Source organism: Eublepharis macularius, chromosome 6 (assembly GCF_028583425.1).
Source record: "Eublepharis macularius isolate TG4126 chromosome 6, MPM_Emac_v1.0, whole genome shotgun sequence".
Lineage (NCBI taxonomy): Eukaryota > Metazoa > Chordata > Lepidosauria > Squamata > Eublepharidae > Eublepharis > Eublepharis macularius.
This window is the reverse complement of record NC_072795.1, coordinates 67,679,336-67,704,848: the sequence shown is the minus strand read 5'-3', so window position 1 is coordinate 67,704,848 and position 25,513 is coordinate 67,679,336. Positions and strand designations below refer to the sequence as shown.

The following is a 25,513-nucleotide window of genomic DNA, read 5'->3' as shown; positions in this document are numbered from 1 at the left end:
TTTCCTATGATAAAAGGCTGAAAAGCCTGGATCTTTTCAGTTTAGAAAAGGGATGGCTAAGGAGGAACATGATAGAGGTTTATAAAATTATGTATGGGGTAGACAGAGTGGACAGAAAACCTTTTCTCGCTCTCCCAAAATAATAGAACTCAAGGGCATCCGTTAAAATTGAAGGGCAGTAGATTCAGGACAGACAAAAGTAAGTACTTCTTTACACAATGAGGCATTAAATGTAGAATTTGCTGCCAGAAGATGTCTTGATAGCCATAGGCTTTAAAAGGGGATTAGACAGATTCACAGATCTATCCTCCATTAGAAGCTACTAGCCGTGGTGACTAAAGGGAACCTCCACATTCAGAGACAGTAAACCTCTGAGTATCAGTGCCAGAATGTAACATGAAGGAACAGCCTCAGCCTCCATGCCCTATTGCTGGCCTTTCAGAGTAACTGGTTGGCCACTGTGTGAGATAGGATGCTAGACTGGATAGACCACTGGTTTGAACCAACAGGGCTCATACGTTCTTATGTTTAAGTGTCATCCAACAGAACTGCTTCAGATAGCAATTAATTTGACAATTTCACGATGCTTCTGCCATGATGAACATTTAATGACTTATTATGATGAGTTTGCAATTTCTTTTGATGTGTATGTTCTTTTCAATTTGCAATTCGCTTTTCAAACAGTGTCAGAATTTCTATAAAAAGCTCTTTCCCTGTCTCAGTTACTTTTAACTGGCTTCAGAACTTCTACCTTTATCTAGAACTCCGTAGCCGATATCATTTGCTTCTCTTGTCTCTTTTTATATCCCTGAATGACTTTTATTCCTGTACCTCAATTACCTTAAAAGTAAGTCCTGAAACCCTTCGACATCTCTTCTTCTTTCAAATCCCTCTCAAATCTCAGTTCTCCATGCTTCTGGCTTAACCCAAACAAGAAGGAAACAAATACTGGAGTACCACTTACTTATCTTTACCTCATTACCCCTTGCCTTGCTTCCTTTCCCTGCAGTCAAAATTTAGCCATCAACCTTTGTGGAAGGGACCATTTCCCTCCACTTATATTAGTCAGCAAAGAACTATGTTTACTGACTAAATAATAATAGTATTTATTACAACAATTGCTCACATCAACTTGGAAATTTAATAAATGAAAATTTGTTTTACTTTACATAACATTCATATAATGAACCCTCCATTTTGCATTATCATACAAACCCCTCCATTTAGTTTTCCATGATGAATTCTTAGTTTTTAGAATCAATAAGACTCCAAGTGTTGCTATATGTTTTGGAAACAAAACATTCCATTTTTATTTTACTATGAAGTGGGTACACAATCTGAATACAGCCATTACCTGGCTTTAAAGATTGCCCATCTGCTTGCAATCTGAAGGTGGTATTGTATCTAAAATCAGCACTGAAACCAGAACTTGTAATATCTGTAGATTTGTAGGGTAGAAGTTACATTAAATGGGAGCAAAACTTGGTGGTGGGAATCTACATACCAAATGAGGAAAAGGGGAGGTTCTACAAATATCTTTGGGAAAAATTGGTACAACTGTCCTATGAAAACTGCTGTTTGATGGGGGATTGGACTGGTGTAGTTTCTCCTCAAATAAATAGATGTTCTGAGAAAAACATAAAAGATACTCAAAGTAAATTACTAAAGGTCTGTTTTGTCATGATTGATAATATGGGTTTGGTGGATGTGTGAAGACAAAAAAAAGGGGACTCAAGAGAATATACGTTTTATTCTAAGAGACATAAATCTTTGTCACGTATAGATATGGTCTGGGTATCAAAAAATCTGGTGGCCAAAATTAGTAAAGTGGAGAAATTGCCAAAGTCTTTTTCTGACCATAATTCTCTAAGTGAGAGTTATAGAACCAAATTCAATACATTTAGGTGGCGATTAAATGAATCTTTATTACAGAAAGAGGCTATTGTAGAGGATTGTAAAAAAAAAGGCTGAAAGATTTTTTTGAAGTAAATTTGAATAAGGGTACATATTTAAGAATGGTTTGGGATGCAAGTACAGCATTTTTAAGAGGCCACTTCATACATCATAATTCGGAATTGAAGGGAAAAAGCACCAAAAATGCAAGGTATTTTGCAAGAAATTTTTAAAAAGGAAGGAGAATTTTTAAAAGGTGTCGGGAAATGTCAAGGTATAAGAGAGAAAATGTTTACATCAACAGCTATTAATGTTAACAATAAGAGATTCAGAGGAAAAATTGAACTTTGCTAAGCAGAGAAACTTCAAATTTGCTAATAAACTGGGAAGGTGGTTGGCATATAGACTGAGAAAAAAGAGAGAGAAAAATGATTTTAAAATTGCAAGATCGGAATACTATGGTAACAGAAAACAGAAATTAAAAAGGATATGGTAAGATGGGATGGGATAAAGTACAGCTGTCCTTGTTGGGGAGAATATCAGTTATCAAGATGAATGTTTTACCTAGGGTGCTATTTTTGTTCCAGACAATACCTGTTTTGACCTCAGAAGTACCATTTAAACAGTGGCAAAAGGATATATCAACATTTATATGGCACGGGAAAAACCCAAGAGTTAAATATAAAATTTTACAAGATGCAAAGGAAAGAGGTGGCTTAGGTCTACCGGACTTGGTTATGTATCGCTGCCTTGTGTCTAATGTGGATGAAGGAATCGATGCTTCTGAAAAATGATAGGCTCTTGACTCTGAAAGGTCATGACGTGAGATTTGGATGGTATGCTTATTTGTGGTATGATAAAGGAAAGGTCAATGCAGACTTTAAAAATCATTATATTAGAACAGCCATCTTGAGAATTTGGAATAAATATAAACTGAGAATATCACAGAAGACACGGCTTTGGATTTCAACACAGGAAGCTTTCTATAGAGGTGAAAGGATAACTAAACAGAGATGGTTAACATATGGAGAATTATTAGAGTTCTCACAAGGAGACTATAAATTGAAGACAAGGGAAGATCTAATAGCTAAAGGCTAGAAATGTCAATGGTTCTTCTATGCACAATTGCTAGAAATCAGTTAAAAAATTATGGGGCTTTGATTATGATAAAACAGAGTTTGAAAAAGAGCTTTGTACAAATGATGAGCATGTTATTTCCAAAATGTACAAACTTTTATTGAAATTTTAAACAGAAGAAGAATGTGTGAAAGACTGTATGGTGAAATGGGCCAAAAAAATTGGGTATAAAATACAAATGGACCAGTGGGAAAATATGTGGGTAAAGGGGCTTAAATTCACTTTGAGTTCCACACTAAACGAATTTTTTTTTTTACAAAATTTTACAAGTATATGTCTCCTGATAAATGAGCAAAAATGAGTAAAGGTATGTCAAACAAATGTTGGAAATCTGAGCAACATGAAGGAACATTTTATCATCTTTGGTGAACTTGTCTTAAGGCAAAAAAATTTTGGTCACAAATGCCTATGATGATAAAGAAAATTTTGAAGATCAATATACAATTTAAACCAGAAGCCTTTGTGTTGGGACTAATGGACAAACAGTTGGAAAACATGGCATTCTATTTCTATATATGACAACAGTGGCTAGGGTTTTATAGGCGCAAAAATGGAAAAGTACAGTATTGCCTTCAATGGATGACTGGATTGTGAAAATGATGGAGTTAGCGGAGATGGCTAAACTTGCAGCTCTGATTAGCAATAAAACAATGCCTATTTTATGGTTAACTGGAAACCCCTTATTGGCTTTCTGCACGAGACGAGAAAAAATGAATTGATGGTTTGTAGATTTGATTTCTAAAAAGATAAACTTGGGAAAAATAAATAGAAGGGGGGCAGAATTGAAAAGATAAATTTTAGAGGTATAAAAACTACAAGTATAATGTGTTAAAGAAGTTGTAGAGGAAAATGGAAAATGAAACGTATTTTCTTTGTTTTTCCTTTCTTTAATTTTTGTTTATTTTTCTCTTTTTTCTTTTTCTTTCTATTCCATTTTCTTTAATTTTTCTTTTCTCTGCCCCTTTATCGGGTTTTTAATCTTATTAATAAAATAAAAATTATTCTTAAAAAAATGAAGGAATAGGTTCTAGTCCATGAAAGCTTATGCTGTAATAAAAGTTTGTTAGTCTTTAAGGTACCACAAGAACTCCTGTTTTTCCCCATCTGCTCAAACTATCCTGCCCTTCATTCATGACTACACCATTATATTAGCATACCATCACTGATTTAGTAGCTCGTTTTCTTCTGCCACCTCATCTTCCCAAAGTACTCTGCAAATATGATAGAAAGGAGTGACCTAGACATTTCTAGCCTTCTCCTTTCAATTTTCAAAACAAATTAATTCATCTCTCAGAGAGAAGAGAAATCCTATTGATAGGAACATCTCCCATCAGCTAAAACGTGGGACCATGTTTCATAAGGCATGTCCAGCCAAGACAGATTCTATTTTCATTCCGAACTTGACACTCTATAAGTCACCACAGTATAAGAACAAATGCAATTAAACTGAACAGTGAGATCTGTGAAAAAGCATTATATTTTATTTCCTTTTAATTGCTTAACGGTTATTGCACTTACAGAGAGAGACTCAGTAAGGTCTGCAAGCACCTAGTCTCCTGTGCCTTTACTTCTCAAAAGAATCCCAAGTACCTAACCAAGCATATGCTTTCATAATTACCAAACACAATGCCTTGCGCTCATGCTTCTGTCCACATTTTGCCTGTAATAAGCATACTGTTTTTGTGTAAGGGAATCTTGTATGAGACTCCAGGTCTTCTGAAAACCATTTGTGGAACAGCCTCATTGTGAGCACTGTCCTTCTTGCCCTCTGAGGTTAACCAGTATCAGTTCAAGTCTCCGCCTGGCACATGCCACCTAGCTGGTGCCCCCATAACTCTCAGAGGGGCTTTTGATCCTTCTGTCTTATATCCACTGCCACTGCTTGGCCTTTGTGGGAACTGCCTGACTAAGGCTCCTTGCTCCCCTGTGCAGCCCTGCCACGCTCAGCCCTGCTTACTGTACTTGTACACCACTTGGGGATTAGCAAGGGCTAACAGGCCATGCCCTTTCTGTGGCACCTATTTTAAATAGCATAGTAGAGCAATAGAAGTCTATGTGGTACAGAAAACAGCTATCCACATTTAAGAATTTTAAAAGCATTTATTAAATAGAACAAAATGCTCACACATGCTTTTTTAGCACAGGACCAAAGCAAGTAAGGGATCTCAAAAGAAATGGGTAAAATAGCAATTCCTTCTGTCTCTCCCTTTGTACATACTTAACTTAAATCTTCTGTTAAGGCATGCTCTCTATCTTAGAAAATTCGAGCATACTGAGAAGTACTCATACCATTCATGAATCAGACCTCCAGCCTCCACATAGCCAATGGCTGCCACCTGCAAGGAGCCAGCACTCAGCTCCTTCAGCTTCCAGCTCAAATCAGCCAAAAAGACTCTCTTCCCTGCACCAGGATGTTTTATTTTCTCCCCTTTTGCTCACCCCTAGACAGGTCAAAGTGACAGGTGAGAGAAGCTTTTCCTGGACTGTATGCTTATTATCAAAATTCTGCTATGCATACTCTATTGTATTGTTTATTGAATGTCCCAGCTGTTGGCTGCATGTAATCTGCCTTGGGTTTCAGAGCAAAAGGCAGGCTATAAATAACACAAAAAACAAACAAACAAACAGCCAACTGGGAATATGGAGAACAAGGTACTGTGTTAGCAAAGTTCTTCACTGTGCCACTTCAAACTGACATGTGGAGAGTGTAATTTTTAATGCTTCCTCAGGAAAAAAAATAGCCTCCCTGCATATAATAAATCAGAACATCAGGAAAAGGCACTGTACTAAATATTTCTCAAGCTGTCAATGCTGTGGACAGCTCCATGATCCTGCTATTTCCTAATAAAAATGTGATCAGTTTTAATGGTTTTAACAGGTTAAGTGTTTTTGTATTATTTACTGTTGGGTCCTGGACTGAGTTGGAGGGAAAGCACAGTATGTAAATGCACGAAACAAATAAATACAATGAACAAAAACTTTAATATTAAAGCACACAGATACGAAACAGCAAAAAATACATTTGTTCTTAGCATAACCACCTCCGCCCTGACTCTGAATGGAAGGGGAGGGAATAAGAGGAAAAATGTCTTCATTGCTGATGCAAAGCGACTGATATTCCCTGCCTTGTTGTGCTGCTGTCTCTCATGAGCGTGCAGTGAAACTTTTACTCTGATGTAGTTCTAATTAAATGCAGTTACACATGACCATGCAGAACACAGTTGAATCTACTCATCCCACTGAAAACAACGCAGTGCAGAACTCTGACATACACATTCAGATGTACATTCTACCATAATTAGCTATCTATGTGCAAACTGGTTGGGGCATGGCAGAGTTCGTTTGATTGCCTTGGAGCCTTACCCACTGTGAACCCATTTGTGCCCTTTCATAACCATTGAAAAGATGGCATTTTTGAGAGGCAGAAAGGGTTTGTGGAAAAAGCATCTCCTGTTTTGACTCAGCTATGCAAACAAAGTGCACAATTCCTTCAAATTCTAACATTTAAACTTCTACACTTCTAGCATGTAAACTTCTACACGTTGTTAACAAAGAAGCATTTTGGAGTCTATTGGTCCCATTACATGATAATGACTATTCGTAGAATTTTTGAAGACAATGCTTTAAAATTTTCAAGTTAAGATAGGCTTTTCTTGACATTTTTCGCTGTATATCTATTTATTCCACTCTGCTGATCCCTCCCCTTGCCCATCTGTTCATTCAAATTGGCACCTTACTTGCCAACAGTATTTTCAAAATAGCTTATAAAACATCCCACAATGCAAAATTCATAGAGTTCCATTAATATATTTTAAAAAATTGTATATCCAATTTCCTAACAACTAAAACCACAAATTTGCAGAGTCCAACTTCCTATTCTATGCATTTTCATATGAATGATGAAGAAATCTTTCCATACGAGACTAAAAGAGGGTTATAGACAGGCTTCATACTACATAGGAGTTCCAGAGCAAGGTGAGATCCTTCCAAGGTTAGAATCATAGAATCATAGGGTTGGAAGAGACCTCCAGAGACATCAAGTCCAACCCCTTGCACAGTACAGGAAATTCACAACTACCCTCCTCACACCCCCAGTGACCCCTGCTCCATGCCCAGAAGATGGCAAAACACCATCAGGATCCCTAGCCAAAGTGGTGATCAGCATTATCCTGGGTGTGTAAGCAGATGCCACGAGAACTAAGTACTGATGTAACCCTTCCTGCCCTTCTCTCTCATGATCTGCCTAGGTTCACAGGTTCTTACGCTTGACGTCACCTGATGGTTTTCTGAGAGAGAAAGCACACTCACAGAAGCTCCACAGACATTTTTAAAGCATGTAAGCATAAGAGAAAATGTGTTTCTTCAGGGAAGTATGACCTAGGCAATGGAGGACTTTGAAGATCAAGACCATCACTGAGTTGTGCTCAAACACCAACTGGTAAAACAGCACAGCTCTTTCAGGGCTAATGCAGTATGATGTCTTGGGCCAGTTCTAGTTAGTGGCTGCTGCATTCTGGACTCTATATAATCTCTGATAACTCTCAAAAGGTAACCCCATAAACAGCATATTACTGTATCATAGAGATCTCCAGAGCCTTAATGATGGAGGTTAGCTCTTTATCTTGTACAGGACAGCACATAATATGTGTACTAGGTGTAGCTGGAAACCAGCAGTCACAGCCACCTCCTAAAAATCAACCAGCCATAATGTGTTTAAAAAAACACCAAGCTGGAATCTGCCATTTTAGGAAGTAGCACAACTCCACCCAGAAGAGGCTCCCTATCTATAACTCTAACTTATATCTCAACTGGGCTTTATTTCTTGACCCTCAATGAGCCCATTACCAACTGCAGACACCTGTTCAGGGACTCTACTGCCTTACTGAGTAGAAAGCCAGATATAGCTTGGCGTCACCAGCACACCAATGCCATTGAACTTCAAAACCTTGTATGACTTCACCAGCAGCTTCATGCACTTATTAAGTAACATGGGGGACAAAATGGAACTTCATGGTACCTCAAAGGATAATTCTCATGAAGTAGTAGTTACCTGCTAAGTAACTTCAGCTAGGGGTGGAATCATTGCCAAGTAGCCTGGCTTGCCAGGTGTCTGCCACTTTGTCCCCCTGCTGTCCAGCAATTGCTCACCACCAGCAGGCAACCCAGCCAAATGGGCAATGCATGCACTCCTGGCTGGGGAGCAATGATGTCACTTCCAGAAGAGATGTCATCACACTGGCCACAGAAGGGCACCTGCACTTTGTGCAGGGCCAATTTTGGCCCCAAACAGGCTGATTCTTAAAGAATCAGCCCTGTACAAAGCATGCAAGCACTCTCACGGCCAGTGAGATGATGTCACTTCCAGAAGGGACATCATCGTGCCCCAGTTTGGAACACACATGTGCCACGCCCTCCTGCCTACCTGTTGCCAGCAACCCTAGCACCCATACATTTCTAAACCCAATGGCTGGTCCAGAAAGGTACCATGGTTTGACAGTACTGAAGGTTGCTGAGTGATCAGAAGACTCAAGAGGGACTCTCTCCCCGGTCGAATTCTCAATAAAGGTCATCTGCTATTTCATGTGCCTAGAGCTGAATAACCACTGCTTGCTCCCACAGCTTGCCCAGAATTCATAATCAGGAAGAAAAAATATAGTCTCAAGATGAAATGGCTATCTGAAAAGAATCTATTTTTAAAACAAGACTTACACCAGAGCTCATAATAATAATTGCAGCACTGAGACTGTCCACAGCAATGGCCTGTTTCACAGATATAACTTTGATTGTTGATTCCTATGCAGGTTTCTTTGTCCTACAATGTAAAAGAGAAGGAGGTTAGTGACATTGTATTTTAAAGGGTGAGGAAGGCGCTGGAGCTTTATGTACGAACTAAATCTCTACCTGCCTGCAAGTATATATTAACTCAGAGTTTAAATACCTGCTCATGGTCATAAATAGCCTGTGGCTTACCTGAAAAGCTATTCATTTTATTCAGAAGGCTGATCCAGAGTTAGAAAGTTTGAATACTTTTTTAGGCTAGATTTTCCTGATGGCATCATATGTCATGAGATAACGTGGTAAGTACCCACTGTGTCAACTGAAGATACTGCCAAACAACTTTAAAACAATAATATCCCAAGGATAGGTTTAGGTTTTGTTCCAGTTATTTATGTTCTCCTGACTGCCAGCATTTAGAAGCTGATGCTTAGGGCACAACATCACAATTATGTTCTCAGAATTTCCCCACAAGTCATAATGTTAGGATTACAATAATTATTTTGAGCTGGCTCACATGAACAGATAAAATGATTTGGTATTGCATTTCTGCCCAAAACATAGAGATCAACAGACAGTTAGCTTTTTAAAAAAAAACATCTTATTGTGATCCACTCATGTGTTTGCATCACACATAATTTTTTTTCTGTCTTTTGTTTTCTCAACCTCTTTGGTTTACCCTCTCTCTTCTGGTTGAGTATTTTTTCCTTTTCTGTGGTGTTTGGAATACATCACCACTATTTCATTTTGTTGTGAGTTGTTGGCTTCATGTCTAATATTCACAGAATTAGAGAACATGATAATTAAAATAAGGCTAATTTAGATCCAAGTAATATTTGCTGCCATATAATCCCACTCTTGAAGTGATTCTTGCCTAATTAGCATTACATTTCAAAATAAAATAAGCTTTCCAATAAAGAGTCTTCCTGGAATATTCCTGTATTCCAGGACAGAAGCCAGATCAGCTCTACTTTATCATCACGTAATCCTCCCTGAAGGCCAGTTCTTTGGACAGCTAGAAGATGGAAAACAACTATGGTATGAGATCACCCAATGACAAACTACACCCTGCTATCCGCCACCCCCATCCAGGGTGGAATTCAGGGCTAAGACACCATGGCTACTCTAGCAGTTTTTGGAGTCTTGTCTTACAGCCTTGGGGTGAAAAGGCACAGCTCAACTATAGCAGTATGAGAGGCCAAATAGATCTCTGATCTAAGCAAAAGTACAATACAGGAAGAACAAAACTCAAACATTACTACTGTCCCAGCCTGAGAGGACACCAACAACTACAATGCTCCTTAGATGCTCAACACAAATGACAACTGTCTAGGATGTGCAACAGTGAAATTAGAATGGCTTTAATACTTTAAAAGCTCAAAACATTAGCTTTTTTTATAGAACCAGTGCCAATGGTTCTTATCATGACAGCTACTAATGATTTTGGAATAATAAGACTTCACATTAATACAACTATTTTGAATATCCAAATAGGCAGCAACTTACACTGGCTAGAGTTGTCTAATGGATAATGGAAAGACCCAGGTTCAAATTCCCACTAAGCCATGAAACTGGGGCCTGTTATGGCAAACACCACCTAAACTGCTTGGAGGAAGGGCAGACAAAATGAAATATATAAATTAAAAAGGACACACATTATCTCAACTATCCTTCAACACAATCCTTTAATCAGCATTATGTCCCCAACTAAAGCTGCATGATGAGGTTGAACAACTGCATCTTGTCTAAGGCTATACAAGTGAGTTCATGGCTAAGGCAAAATTAGAACTGGTTCTCAGCCCCCCTATGCTATACTTCAGCAGGAAGCAGAAGACTAGGTTTACATTTTGCTTTTTTTTAGTAGCATTCTGTTAAGTTTAAGTGTACTTGAGTGCTCAACAAGGCAGACAAAAAGTAGCTACAGTATTATTAGCATTAGCATTTTAGCTATATCATTAGAAAACCTTGTATCCTTTGAGTACTTGTACGCTAAATGTATTTTTAACAGCACCAGAATGTGTTTCCTTTATTTTCACATAACACTAGATCACGTAAATTAAACTATATGCTTTTTCTCCCTTAAAGGAGAAGCATTCTATTTTCAGATCCAGAGAGACAGGCATCAGCAATAACATTCCTACCAACACCCATTACCTCAGTTAGCACTCTCCGGGAAAAGCCAGACATCTGGCTTCATTTTCAAAGAACCCACATAAAAAGCACCAAGGCCCCCTTTTAGAAACTATCTCTTGCATCCTCTTACAAAGCAAAGGGACACTCCTTCATTTCATCCATAACAAGAAACCACGTGGGCTTTAACAGGGGTTTGAGCATATGTTGAAACAAACTCCAAGGGAGGGTAGCCACGTTTATAGAAACATATGAGGGGGTTTCCCTCTCAACTAAGAAAAAACATTTTGTAGACATCAAGGATGCCAACTGGGAAGGCAGTCAAAGATCTACTGAAATATGATAATTACAAATAATCCAACTGAAAATAAAAAGTATACCTGGGCTACCTGTGACCCATGAACCATCAGCTATAACTGCAAGTCCTTTTATTACTGAAGATCCAAAAAGGGTTAGGGTTAGGATTAGAACAATGAACAAGACAATCTGTACTGTCCAGGTAACCTTGAACATTTGCCAACATTATATGACAAAGCACTTTTTCAAACAGCCAGTAGATTCAGTTAGTGAAAGTGGGAAGAAGACAGGAGAGCTTACAAAAAGCAGCAATATACTGTGTTTCCCTTCACCTTCCAAAGTACAACTCCATGGAACTCTAAAGAGCCATTTTATTATGAAACTCAGGACTGCTACAGAACATGCACTCAATAGAGAGCTGCAGCATGTTTGACATACATTTTTGTTACATTCACACTTCACATTTTTCAAAGTGCTTAAAACCTCTCCAGTGTACCTCCATAGCTTAGTGTGTGAAATTCCTGGAGATTTTGGCAGTGGAGCCTGGAGAGTGTGGTTTGTGGAGGGGAAGGGTATCAGTGTGTATAATGCCAGAGTCCACCCTCCAAAGCAACCATTTTCTCCACGGAAACTGATTTGTGTTACCTGGAAATCACTTATAATTCTGGTAGATCTCCAGCCACCACCTGGAGGCTGGCAACCCTAGTAAAAAGGCCCCATGTTCCAAAAAGTAGCCATTTTAAGAGATTTCCAAAACAAAAAAAGTTTTCCTTGGGGCAAGTCAACTCAACTTTGTACTATACCGAACTGTATTATGGTTTCTTTATAACATCTCTCATTTCAGAGCTCAACAAAGTTTAGATCACAACCCAGAATTGATATATTTGGGAATGGATATTAAGAATCCAGGCCTGAACCATTGCAACAATTTATGTTTTAACTGAAGTTCTACTCTATTGTGTGTGTATAAATAAACAAAAATGCGGCTTTGACTTTTTAGATACAGTGAAATATTAATCTGAACTGACAGAGATATTTACTATTTTGCCACTGCCTTCTAGGAAAGAGCCTCTATTTTCAAGCAAGTTTATAATTACTATTTAAGCTCCAGGTACAATTTTTGAATGTAGACCTGAATGCATAAGCAACTAATTTAGCCACTGGGCATGCTCTGACCACCCCTCAACATCCAAACGATGCAACTCCATTGAAGAATTAGCTCTTTAAAGATCTACCTTGTCATATTGCTTTAGAATGGTATCAAAATGTAGTACAATGGAAGAACAAAAATATGGTGGTCAAGTAAGAAGTATGGAGGAGACACTGAAAATTATCTCTGAATGGGGACAAATGTTGGACTTGTGTATACTCTCTTATGCAGGAAAGAAATGAACAAATTTTCACTTATTTGGTTTCATGCCTATATGGTATTTTTAGATCAGCATCTACCAAAACCAGCTTAATAGTAGAGCTCTTTTCACAGCTGTTACAGAATGAAATTATTATTTATTTACATTATAGTTTAACTTTCTCACTGAGATTCAAGGCAGATTACATAGCATAAACCAGTACAATCTACAGCTGGGACATCCAATAAACATGCAATAGGGTTTGTGGATAGCATAAAATTTGAAAAAAGCAGAAATCTTGTACAGAGCTAAAACAATGATGAACAAGCATAAGCAATTAAACATATTAAACAATGCAGAAGTTACCAGGTAGAAGCATACTCACAGAAATAAACAACACACAGTAGAGTAGTCTACAGTCCCTTTATCAACCTATCTGAACCATTTCCTTACTATAAGTACTTTATTAGCGGACATCTACTGTGGAAAGTGCTAAAATAAAGCCCTTTCCTATTTAAATGTTCATTTATTAACATATCTTTGAAACGAGAAGCTGAAGAACTCACTACCTGGTCAGGAATCACCAGTTTACAGAAAACTCTTTCTGTGCTGATGTTACGATCCATTATGTGATATCCATCATGTATAAGCTTTGTTTCCATACCTATTGCATTCTCTCTTTTCAAGAGTTTTCTCTTTACCAAATCTTTAAGCCATAGTTTTGCAAAATAAAGTTTGCAATTTGCTTGGGACTTTTGCTTCAAAGCTCCTATTTTTAACTGCAAAATTCTAGACAATAAATTGGTCTTGCTACCTAATGAGTTTCAATGGGGAATTCTTAATTGTTAAATCACTAAGTTACAAAAAGGAGTCTTGTGGCCTCTTAAAGACAACAAACTTACTGCAACAACCTCTTGTGGGGTTAGATCATCAGATGCATGAAGTGAGGCCTCAGTTAGAAAATATACACACACACAGGGCAGGGGGAGATTGTGAACAGTGTGCAGAGTTATTCTAGTCCAGGGGCAGCCAAACTGTGGCTCGGGAGCCACATGTGGCTCTTCTAAACATATTGTGCGGCTCCTGACCGTGGCCGTGGCCATACATTTTATTTTATTTCCCTCCCTCCTTCCTTCTTTTCTTTCTTTCCTTCCTTCCATGTCTTTCCCTCCCTTTTCCTTTTTTCCTTCCTTCTTTCTTTCCAATAAAAATGTTTGGGTTGCCAGGTCTGACTCAGAAAATACCTGGGGACTTTGGGGGTGAAGCCTAGCAAGGATGTGACATCACTTTTGTGATGTCACTTCCAAGTCAAAGGTCAGGTGATGGCTCTTCCCAAGCTCCACCCCTCCCGATGATGTCACTTCCAGCATACTGCACCAAAACCCCACCCCTTCCTGTGATGTCACTTTCAGGACACTCCCCCAAATCCACCTCTTCATCTTACGTCACTTCAATGCATCATGTCTTGTGGCTCTCAAACATCTGATGTTTATTCCATGTGGCTCTTACATTAAACAAGTTTAGCCACTCCTGTTCTAGTCTAAGCTCCTTGAAATACATAAGGTTAGATTAGAGTGACTTAAACAGATACAGCTGGACAGAAGCTTAGTTAGTCTCAATTTGGATCTTACAACATAACATCTCTCAAGTCAATTGTGAATCACTGTATGCAAATTTCAATTACACAAATTTCTTTCAAAATGTAAAACACCAAACAAACTTCTTGTTCCTATTCAGTGGTTTTATTTATTTTTAAAATATACAATTTGTTTTTTCTTTTAAAGCACAAGGCTGTTCATAACAGTTCATAAAAAGTCATACCATATGCACTATATAAAAACAAATGATCAACAATGTTATGAAAGAGTAATATATTGCTAACATCAGTCAAAAATATTTGCCCAAGTCAAAGTTTCCTTATGTTGCCCTCTGAAATAAATTTCAAGGTTAAACTCTTTGTCTGTTCTCCCACATTACACTGGCTTTGAGCTACAAGACAAAGTGCCAACCTAAACATAACTCTCCATCAACTTTCAGTCTAGCACAGGCAGTTGAGTACTTGCGCTCATAGCACTAACATGGAAGTAAAGAGGCAATTACTGTTTGTACTTGTGTAAATTCTATGGTTTTACCTTTGGTATCTCAAAAGATACCATAGTACAAATTCACACTATCGCTTTCCTTTTTTATTTCTTGGCTTACCCCAAACCTTTGCTCTCTATTACAAGGGGTGGGGGAGAGAACGGCTCTGGATAAGTTTTTTGCTGTGACTTTAATATTAAATATTATATAATATTAGGTCCCATGCTTCCATTATATAATTTAGGAACCATGCTTCAAAGTAGCCCATGATCTAGATACCCTCGCTATCAATACTCAGCTCATGTTCAAGGTGGTATCAGGCTCTGCTAGGGGATTCTCCTAGACTGCTTCACTTCATCAGGCCAGGCTGGATGAGTTAAAGGGCTTTATTAAGAGATTACTGCCACTTTAGAGCACAGTACAGGGTAATTGCCAGGAATACCAGGAGAAGGCCCAGTAGGCTAGTTATACCCTCCTCTCCCCCTTTCTTTCAAGCAGAAGTCCGTTAGTCTTGGCACGCAAGTTCTCGCGGGAAAGCTAGAAGGAAGGAAAAGAGAGAGAGGCACCAAGGTCATTCGGTGCTTCCCAGGCGCCTGAAGATAAGACAGCTGTGTACAGAGCAGCAACAGAGAAAATAGTAAAACAGCAGCAGACCTACAATCTATCCCCCACAGAAAAAGAAATCACTGAGTATGGCAGGCTCCTGGTGGCTCCTGGTGTCGATGGTCCCTCCCAGCTGAGCAGGGGAGAACATCATATCCACCACCTCCTCCCTTTGACTGTCATGTTGGGAGAAGCAAGACAGAACATCAGCCAGAAAATTGGACTTCCCAGGGAAATGTCTGAGTACAAAATTGGAGCGCGAGAAAAACTCCGCCCAGCGCAGCTGCTTTACTCCTAGCTTATGCAGCTCTTGCAACGCTTCCAGGTTTCTATGATCAGTCCACACTTCAAAAAGCACTTTGGCCCCCCTCTAACCAACGTCTCCAAGTGCAGAGGACTAATTTAACTGCTGCCGCTTCTTTGTCCCATACCGCCCAGTTGCACTCCGTCTTTGAAAACTTTTTTGATACCTAAACACAGGGGTGCATTTTCCCGTCCTCTTCCTCCTGCAGGAGGACACCCCCCCATGGCAACGTCACTGGCATCCACCTGTATTATAAACCTGCAGCCCTCATCTGGGTGGCGGAGGACGGGTTCAGATGTAAACAGAGTCTTTAGTTCCTCAAAGGCTTTTTGACACTCCTCCGACCATGTCAATTTAGCACTCGGCTTGGTTCCACTAGGGCCCCTCCCCTTTGTTTTTCAATAGGTCTATAATCGGTAGAGTAGTCTGAGCAAAGTTCTTAATAAATGGACAGTAGAAATTTGCAAACCCCCAAAAGGACTGCAGCTGCTGCCTGGTTTTAGGGGCTTCTCATCCCAGTACCGCCTCGACTTTGGCCGGGTCCATTCCCAAGCCCTGGCCGGACACTCTATAGCCCAGGAAGTCCAATTCCTTTTTGTGAAACACACTTGGAGAGCTTGGCAAACAGCTTGTGGTGGTACAGGGTTTCCAACACTTCCTGTACTAGTTTTACATGGGAGGTGTAATCCCGGGAATACACCAGAACATCATCTAAGTAAACAACCACCCCCTTGGTTGTGCAATCAGTTCAATTGTGCAATCAGTTCAATTGCACAATTGGTGGGTCGGGGGGGGGGTAGTTCATCCTCCTTCTCCTCCTCGAATACTCAACTCAGATCCTGATATTCCGGGAGAATCCAATTCCTCTCTTCCATGGTTAGACACACAGTGGGGGGGGGGAAGGAGACTGGGGCCCCATTGGCTATCCCACACATGCTTCTGGCAGCATTATGAAGGGAAGCATAACTCACCCGCCTTCCATCTGATGTACGGATTGTGGTCATATAACCACCTCACGCCCAAGACCAGAGGAAATTCTTGTGGTGGGGCTGACTACAAAAGTCCTTTCTTCCCAATGCCCCCCCATCCCCAATGGGATCAATTCCGTCTCGTATCCCAGGGGAGTTCCTTTCATTACTGTTCCATCCATAGGTTCGAACATGAGGAGTTCAGGTAGTTTTGCCATGTTCAGTCCCAGCCCCGTTACTAATGCAGGGGCAATTAAATCTCTACTGTACCCCCGAGTCAATTAAAGCTCTTACTCAGATGTTAGTACCCCACCGGGGATTTAGCAGGGTGACGACAATGAAGAATAAAGCTCCCTTTGGCCTCACCTTCAATGGCACCGGATCCTCTGCAACCTGCTGGCTGGTGCCTCTTACAGCAGGTCTGTCGTTCCCTGCTGATGGTACCAGCTCTCCTTCTCTGCCTGACAACGATCCCCCGCTGGATGCCTCTGTCTCCTCCTGCACCTTGGTGATGGTGGCCGCCACCTCCTTCTTCAGGCTTGGATGGGCTTTAGGCTTTAGCCACCCCTCCGTCAGTCTCCTTGGCCTCCGCACCACCTCAGGGGGGTCTCATTCCACTGGAGTCAGTTGGCAGCAAAGTGGCCCGCTTCGCCACATCTCAGGCACAGCTCCTGCCTCCTCATTGGGTCCTTCTCACTGAGGAGGGGAAGGTTGCTCCATCCTCTTCCCTTCTCTCGTGGCTGTGTGTCTCCAGGTTTCCTCTGTTGTCCAGGTTAATGCTGCTGCCAAAGTAGCATTCTCAATCTCGCAGGCCACTTGGATCCATCCCAGCAGGGTCTGCGGGTCATCCTGCATCAGGGCTTTGGCTACCAGGTCTGGATTCAGGCTGGCTCTGAAGAATTCAATCTTTACACTCTCCCTCCAATCCCTCAACTTGGCCACATACTTGCAGAACTCGGCTCCATACTCATGAACGGGATGGTTGTCTTGCTTCAGGCGCTTCAAACAAGTCTGTGCCCTCTCTGCCTCTAGAGGGTCCTCGTACTGCTCCTTGAGCGCGTATACGAACACTTCCACACTTCTCAGTTCGGGAGCTCGGGCAGCATACAGGGTTACGTACCACGATGCAGCCAAGTCCCCCAACCGGGAGCTTAGGTAACTCATTTTGCTGGCTTTATTTGGGAAGGTGTGCCCCCGTTCCCTCAGGAACTCCATCACTTGTACTACTAAATACCCCAATTCATCGGAGTCCCCTTCAAAGTGAGCTTCCAGTCTGCGTAGTTCCAGTGGCGGCTAAGGTGGTATCCCCAGCACCTCTCCCAGCAGCCAGTCAGCCCCTCGGTCAGGAAGGATCATTGGCTCCTCTAGCACCTCAGTTCGGGCTACTGCCCACGCCACTCCGTGGGTCAGTCCCATAAGGGCGAGAAAGTCACATCTCAGCACATGCAGCTCCTCTCGAAGTGCATCCATGGAGCTTCCTTCCACTTCCCCCTTGTTTCTCTTTCTCTGTCTTGAGGAATCTTTTCCCCAAGAACAGACTCTGTTAGCTTAGGCTCCTCCACCACCGGTTCCTCAGTCTCCTTGCTCTTGTAGATGAGTCCTCAAGGGGTGTCCCGTCCAGCAGCATTGCCTCCAATCAGTTAAGAAAACTGACATCCCATCGGGGAAACCATATAGGTATTTGCACTCCCTCCTCCACCAACACCACCGCACTGGGCCCACATGGGGTTGCGGGGTCTTTGTAACTCCTCAGGTTTAACTGGAGGGCCGACGCCTGCCCCTTCTGCCATGGCAGGTAGCGAGGTCAGTTCTCCAGGGTCCAAGGTATAAACGGATTCCTTGCAAAATGTCAGGCTCTGCTAGGGGATTCTCCTAGACTTCTTCACTTCATCAGGCCAGGCTGGATGAGTTAAAGGGCTTTATTAAGAGATTACTGCCACTTTAGAGCACAGTACAGGGTAATTGCCAGGAATACCAAGAGAAGGCCCAGTAGGCTAGTTATACCCTCCTCTCCCCTCCCTCTTTCTTTCAAGCAGAAGTCCATTAGTCTTGGCACGCAAGTTCTTGCGGGAAAGCTGGGAGGAAGGAAAAGAGAGAGACAGGCACCAAGGTCATTTGGTGCTTCCCAGGCGCCTGAAGATAAGACAGCTGTGTACAGAGCAGCAACAGAGAAAATAGTAAAACAGCAGCAGACCTACAATCTATCCCCCCATCCCCCACAGAAAAAGAAATCACTGAGTATGGCAGGCAGGTCACAGGCCTGTCTGACAGGTGGTACATCAGGCATGTGGGTGATGCAAAGGAGGCAGCCATTTCTTTTGTGTGTCAACATGATCATAGAAAAATAAATATCAAAAGTAGACAGTGGGAAGAACACTGTAACCAGATTTAGCCACCACCAAATGTTAACAGCACAGTACACTCTGATGCCTCAAACTTTGCTTCTGAATGTTTTCATAAGATTTCATCTGGTTCAATCTGATTTTTTTTAAATAAAGAAGTTCAAAACCAGTTTGAGCTGCTTCTTAACAATGCAAACCTCTTCTTTTGTATACTTTATTAATTCAACTTAAAAGTATCAATGGTTCGTAGATATTTTATGAATTCATATGTACATTATAGCTTTGTAATTGAAGTGCCTGAGGCATCACTATCATTGCAATGTCATTAAAAAGCTCTCTAGTTCATTCCGAAGTACATTTCATCCTCACTCTTAGAAATGTGAAGGAAAATATTAGAAAATTTTATTGCAGGTGTTTTGAGTTATACTTCTGAAGGTGGCATCTGATAAAACTGCTTTCTACCCTTTGCTTTACTTAGCCAGCCATACTGGAACAAGATCTAATTATTTATCATTCTAAAATGCCAACAACAGTAATTATTGTAAACTGGAGAAATCAGACAATTTAATACTGTAACACTAGACCAGAACACTTAAATACACCATGCATAGTGTATACTTAAGAGTAGTTAAACAATATAAAGTTGTGTATAATGGACAGATAGTACAATCCTAAGAAGAGTTAGTCCTGTTTAAGCCCATTGAAATTAATGGGTTTAGATTGGAGTAACTCTTTTTAGGATTGACTGAAAATTTAGTAACTAACCAACCAATTTGTGCTGTTCAGTTCTTGTATCAGAAAAAATTAAATAGTACAAATCTGGTTCATACAAATAGAAAACTCACCAAGTCTGACACATCTAGGAAATTTTAAAAATGTTATTGTAAGGACCAAAAGTCAAGCCATTTAAACATTCAAGTACAAGGTATGCAATTATAAGCTTGGGGGGAGAATGAAAGCTGGAGCCTGGAGGGACAAATGGGGCAAATTGCTATTTGATCAGCTTATGCTAGCCCAAGAAGCCACCTGGTTGCTTCACCTCTAGTTCAAGTTCAGGGTTAGGCAATAGCTATTTTGAAAATTTGTGTATCTTCAACGCATGGAAACGGGAAAGTCTGCTTTCTTTTTCTGCTGGGAAAGATGGCAAATGTAGCTGGGCTGTGGAAAAGGGGGACTTGACCCTATTAACAACAGCCAAGAGCAGATATTGTACTGTGAGAACAAAAAGGCAAGTGAGGAAATTTACTCACAGGGATATTTTAAAAAGGATAGGTAAGCAAACTGGCTTAAGACATGAGAGATTATTTCCTCTGGGATTTCTCTCATCCGTAAACAAGAGTTTGAGAGCAGCTAAAACAAGCACACCCACCCTAGACGATGCCCAACAAGGTGCCTTTAAGGGAGACGTGTAAGGATCTAAAAGTATTTGCAAAGTCACACAACTAACTGTTGCTGACCTAACTTCAATAAGTCAGATGGCTCAGAAAAATTCTGACACACCTGAGCATTCCTCAGAAGCCTCAACATGCTGTCTCTCAAAACTGGAATTGTTCTGTTACTGACTCAATCCACCACAATTCTTCTTCTCCATTAGAACTATGACAATACTGCAATTCTAATTTTTATTAGGACTTCACAAATTACCTTAAACACATCTCATTTATTCTGCCTACCCCAAATAGGTTGATAACTATCTGCATCAGCAGCAAAGGTCATTGTGCCTGAGAGTTCTCTTACATAAAGATATTTTGGAAGTAAGGCAAAATAAAGTTAAAAATCTGACTAACTACAGACTATAGAAATGAAGAAGCCTTGTCTTGGAAGTAATATTTACTGGAAGCATAATTCAGGGCCAAAACTCTCCTCCTCACCCAAGATTTTTGGATGTTTCTTGAAATTTACTATTAACATACCCCAAGAATGGCAAAGCTTCACTGGCTATTTCCTGCATAATGCGGATTAGATGATAGGTCCAAGTAATGATACCATGGTTCCTGGACTTAAGTTTTAGATTCCATGGAACAAGCTGGCCATGTCTTCCGCCAGTCAGGGAGCCATCAGGTCAGTCACTACTGCTTCTCTTTCCAGTCTGTATCAGCAGCTGAAAGTTATTAGTACTTTTATATATCAAAACACAACACATGATGGCTCATGTACACATGTTCTCAACTCGGCCATTTTCTGAATAGGTCATTTGGGTTTGTTCTGTGGGCTGGTTTCTGTTTGTACTTTAAAAGCAGAATACTGTCGGAAGCCATTCAAGCAAACAACACAAAGCTTTTTTTGAAATGAGCTGATAGTTTAAAAGCTGTAAAAACATACATTTCCACATTGGAATCTCAGAAGCAAAAGACACAAAAGAAGATAAAGAACTTAGGGGGAAGCCCCTCTTTCCTAAGGATTCTTATTTCACAAGACAGTTTTGTGCCTCTACTTGGACTCTATTGCATATTAAGGGGGGAAAGTACTTTTTTTCTAGAATACATACAACAGGGAAGATATCTGGCTTGATTCTATTTGAGTGGCTTCTCTTGACAAGGCAAGAGAATATTAAAAACACAACAAAACCTCACTTTCTCCACCCACACCAATTGAAAAAAACAGAAACCAAAAACAAGTTACCTGCCGCAGGCCCAAAAGGAAAGGCATTCTGCATTCTCATAATCCACACTAAGGCTTTAAACAAAGGAATTTCTAAAATCCCACAGTCATCATTTCCTCATCTGATATGGGCAGGCTGCATCCGCAATCCTATTTAAACCAGGGCTTCCTTGGCTGGGAATGTTAAGTAAACAGGGTCCCAGGACACTGTATGCACTCACTCAGCCAGCCAGCCTGTCTCTCTTGCTCTCTTTCCCCTCCCCGTGACCAATCTCAGAAGCAGCAGAAATGCTGAAGTGTTTGCCAAGGGGGAAGTGACATCAGTAGCAGCACTGCAAAGGGGGAAAAAGTCTCAGACAGCTGCTGATGAATAACCAAAAGAGGCTTACTGCCTATAAGAAAACGCACAGTAGTTGGCGTAACGAGAGCATTTAAACGGAACTCTGGAAAAAATGGTCAGCTACTTGGGCTGTTAATGGTTTGCTCCTAAAAGAATAAAGCAGCAAAGTTTCACTTATATTTAGTTATCCCTGAAAGGAGAAAAAAGCAGTGCACTAGGTCTCTCTTTGAAAAGCATTTAAGAAGCCATTGAAACCAAATTATCATGATATAAGATACTGCACCATTTGGTGTCACAATTGCTTATTAATAAGTGGTTAGTTCTTGCAAGTGTTCACTTGCAAGTGTTCACATGTTATAGACAAGAAGCTAGATCCACACCACCTTTTCCTAATCTGGGTTCACTTTTGTTCTCCCTGTCAACAAGTCATGTGAATAGGTATATAACGCATTGCTTGACAGTGGCTGTGCCCACAAAAAGCAGTGCTAAATAATTCAAACTGGGTTGACAGAGCAATATCAGCCAAGTTTGAAGTGCAAGGCCATGTTAGTCTCTATGCAGTTGGTTGTAGTAAAAAAAAATTACAAAACCCAACAACTTACTCACCATCATCACTTACACTATTCACAACTAGCTCTGAAAAGCAGCGCAAGTAATATGCACGAACCATGGTTCAGTTACAACACAAGAGTGCAAAATTTCACATACTATATTTTTACTTGGAATACAGCAAGAATTTTGTAAAAGGGGCCAAGAAGAGAGTTCTTGCTTCATTTTATTTATTTAGAACATTTTAGCTTGCCTCTCAAAAACCAGACTCAAGATGGGTTACAAAGATGATAAAAACAATATAAAATTTAAAATCTATAAAAACTAACATAATAATAATATTATAATATCTGATTTATATACCACCCTTCAGGACAACTTAATGCCCGCTCAGAATGGTTTACTAAGTGTTATTATCCTCACAACAATAAACCTGTGAGGTGGTGGGGCTGAGAGAGTTCAGAGAAGCTGTGAATGACCCAAGATCACCCAGCAGGCTTCAATTAAAAACAATATGGTAGTGTTAAAGGCCCTCCTGAACAATTTTGTTTTGCTTCCTTAACTTGCAGAACCTCAACAATTGGGAATCCATCCTAACTTCAGGAAAGTTATTCCATAAAATAGGAGTAACTACTGAAAAAGTCCTAGATTTACTAGCAACCATCCTAAATACCATACAGGAAGTAATAACCAATAGATCTGAGAAACCCAGCAACCACATGGGTTATAGAATTGCCCCTAATAAAAAGCTGTTTCACCAACTATTCAAAACCCTATCATTACTCAAAAGATTTTAAAAACAGATTAAGTGCATCTGGGGGGAAATGATGCAATGCAGCACACAAAAATTAAAAATGAATAAACGATTAAATGTTTCTCCATACAAAAAAACTATATAGAAAACTAGCATGTCAAGGAATGAGCTCGATTAGAACCCTTCTCCCCAACTAGTTTTCTGTGGCTAGAAGCTTTTTTGGGCACAGAGGAACATTCAATGATGCAAGCCCCACCACTTGCTGTCTGAAGTGGTTATAGCCCACACACAGGTTTAATCATCACATAAACCAAGTCACATAAAATGTTGAAGACCTATTAGTGGAAGTGGGCAGAGTTTTGCTAATTATACCATCAGCTTTTTTGCTGCCAGCAGTTGCGGTAGTAAAAACTTGAAGATACATTAAAAGGTATAGCAGGCTGCTACCTTAGTCATACTAAAAGAGTTGCCTCTTTTTCAAAGGGACAGCATCTCATAATAATCAGGGGAACCCTCATTGCCTATAATTATCCAATCTCAAACCTCAGTAGGCCAGCTGATGGTCCAGGAAATTCCATATGAGTTCAAGGGATAAACAGCTGGTTCTCAGTTTTAGAAGGGACTATCAAGAAACTGATGCTTATTACAGATCTCCTAAAAGTTAGAACTAGGCTCCATAGTACCTGTTTTAGAGTATTTACTTTAGCCTTTTATTCAAAAGAGAAAGAATGTGTATATATAAAGGATACTGCCTTCCTAATTGAAAGTCAAAACTGATCCCGTCCCAGTACTCATAAAGAGAAACACTTCAAAAAGTTAAATTTCTATATCCAGTGAAAATGACAGATGTATTTGCATAAGGTACAAGTCAGTGACGAAAGCCTAATGGTTCTAGAGACAAACCTCTGGAAAGGTACAAATTAAAAAGAAAATAGGATGGAATGAATTTTACGTTTGAATGCTATTGCATTATCATATAAGCCCTGGACTATGACTACTGAGGACCTCAATTTGAGAGGTTTGGCTTCAAATCCTGTCATCACAAGCAAGCCTCTCCCCATCAGTTTCATCTAGGCTTATTGTGAGGCTGAACATATTGGAGGTTTATGTTGTTCTATGTTATTTATAGTCTGCCTTTCACATTGGGACTCAAGGCAGATTACAGAACGTAAATCAGTACAGTTAACAAAATTTCCCAACCAGCACTACTTCTGCCTTGTCAGGATTCAGTTTCAATTTGTTCACTCTTAGACATTCAACCACTGTAGTCAGGCAATGGCTCAAGACCTCTACTGCATTACCAGGGGATCTGACTTGAGAGATACTGAGTTGGGAGTTGTCAGCATATTTATAGCATCCAATTCCATCTTTAGTCTCTAGCCTGTTTCATTCAGAAAATATAAGGGCAAAGGCAATTAAAGGGATTAGAGAATTTTTCGAAAATGAAAGCTGGGTATTCAGAGAACTTGATAACAATTGCCGATGGAAAAAACACTAAAAAGCCCTGGTGGGGGGGGGGGAGCTGCTGCTGGGGGATTGGGGCAGAAGAACTATGGGGAAAGTTGTCATGTGGAAGTCTGGTTGCCACTGTGCTGCATCAGTAGCTACAGCAATGGGGAAACTACACAAGCCTGTCCCCATGAGGAAAAAAACCTTTCTATAAGCAAAGGGAGTAAAGCAGGTTCCACGGCATTAGAGATGTAAAAGAAAGTGATCTAAATTTAACTTTGCTATATACCTCTGCTTTAAAAGTTCAGCTATCTTTTTCATGCTTCTCTTAAATCAGCAGCTGTTCTTGGCTGTCACATGCCATCCTAGAAGTCTCACCACTCCCATGTCAGGACACATTGAGCACATATTTACCAGAGTCTGGGAACTTTCCCCTTCTGTTTGGTCTTCTAATTTCAAATTGCTTTAGATCAAGAGTTCTGCAGGGTCGTGCATTTTTGTGCAACAGCCAAGTAAATTCTTCTGCTTTTTAAAAATGTTTCAAGTGCTATTTACTTTTAAAATTATTGGAATTTAGTTGAAGATTAAGATTTCCAACACCCAGACAGGCCAGGGTAAATACAATGCAGTTGATGTCTTAATCATCCAGAAACTGGGAATGAGCTATAGGCACCCTCTTGCTTCTTTTTCTTTACTGGCATGAATTCCTCTCTCTCTCTGTCCTTAGCATGGGTCGGTTGTATATATGTACCAATGCTAACCAAGCTGCCTCTTAGAGTTGTAAAACAATTACTGATTAAGATTAGAAACTGGGTTGGGGGTGGGAGGAGAATCCATAATAGAAAGAGGATGAGGATCACATAAGGCTGTAGATTGTAATCACATACACTACAAGTACTGTAGACTGAATTATTAGATATCGTTCCATAGGAATGAGTCC

General features: G+C 40.2%; 1 protein-coding gene across 3 annotated transcripts in view; it reads right to left on the bottom strand.

The window, feature by feature from the left end:
• The window catches only part of WBP1L (WW domain binding protein 1 like), a 64,961-nt gene that overhangs the window by 14,712 nt on the left and 24,736 nt on the right, over positions 1-25,513 (bottom strand). For 2 of the 3 annotated variants that reach the window (XM_054983614.1, XM_054983613.1), the window contains exon 2: positions 8,740-8,842. In XM_054983614.1, coding sequence (XP_054839589.1) covers positions 8,740-8,842 — 103 coding nt within the window. Of the gene's footprint in view, positions 1-8,739; positions 8,843-21,502; positions 21,705-25,513 lie in introns of those variants that run through there. The other variant, XM_054983615.1, reaches the window with a different exon arrangement.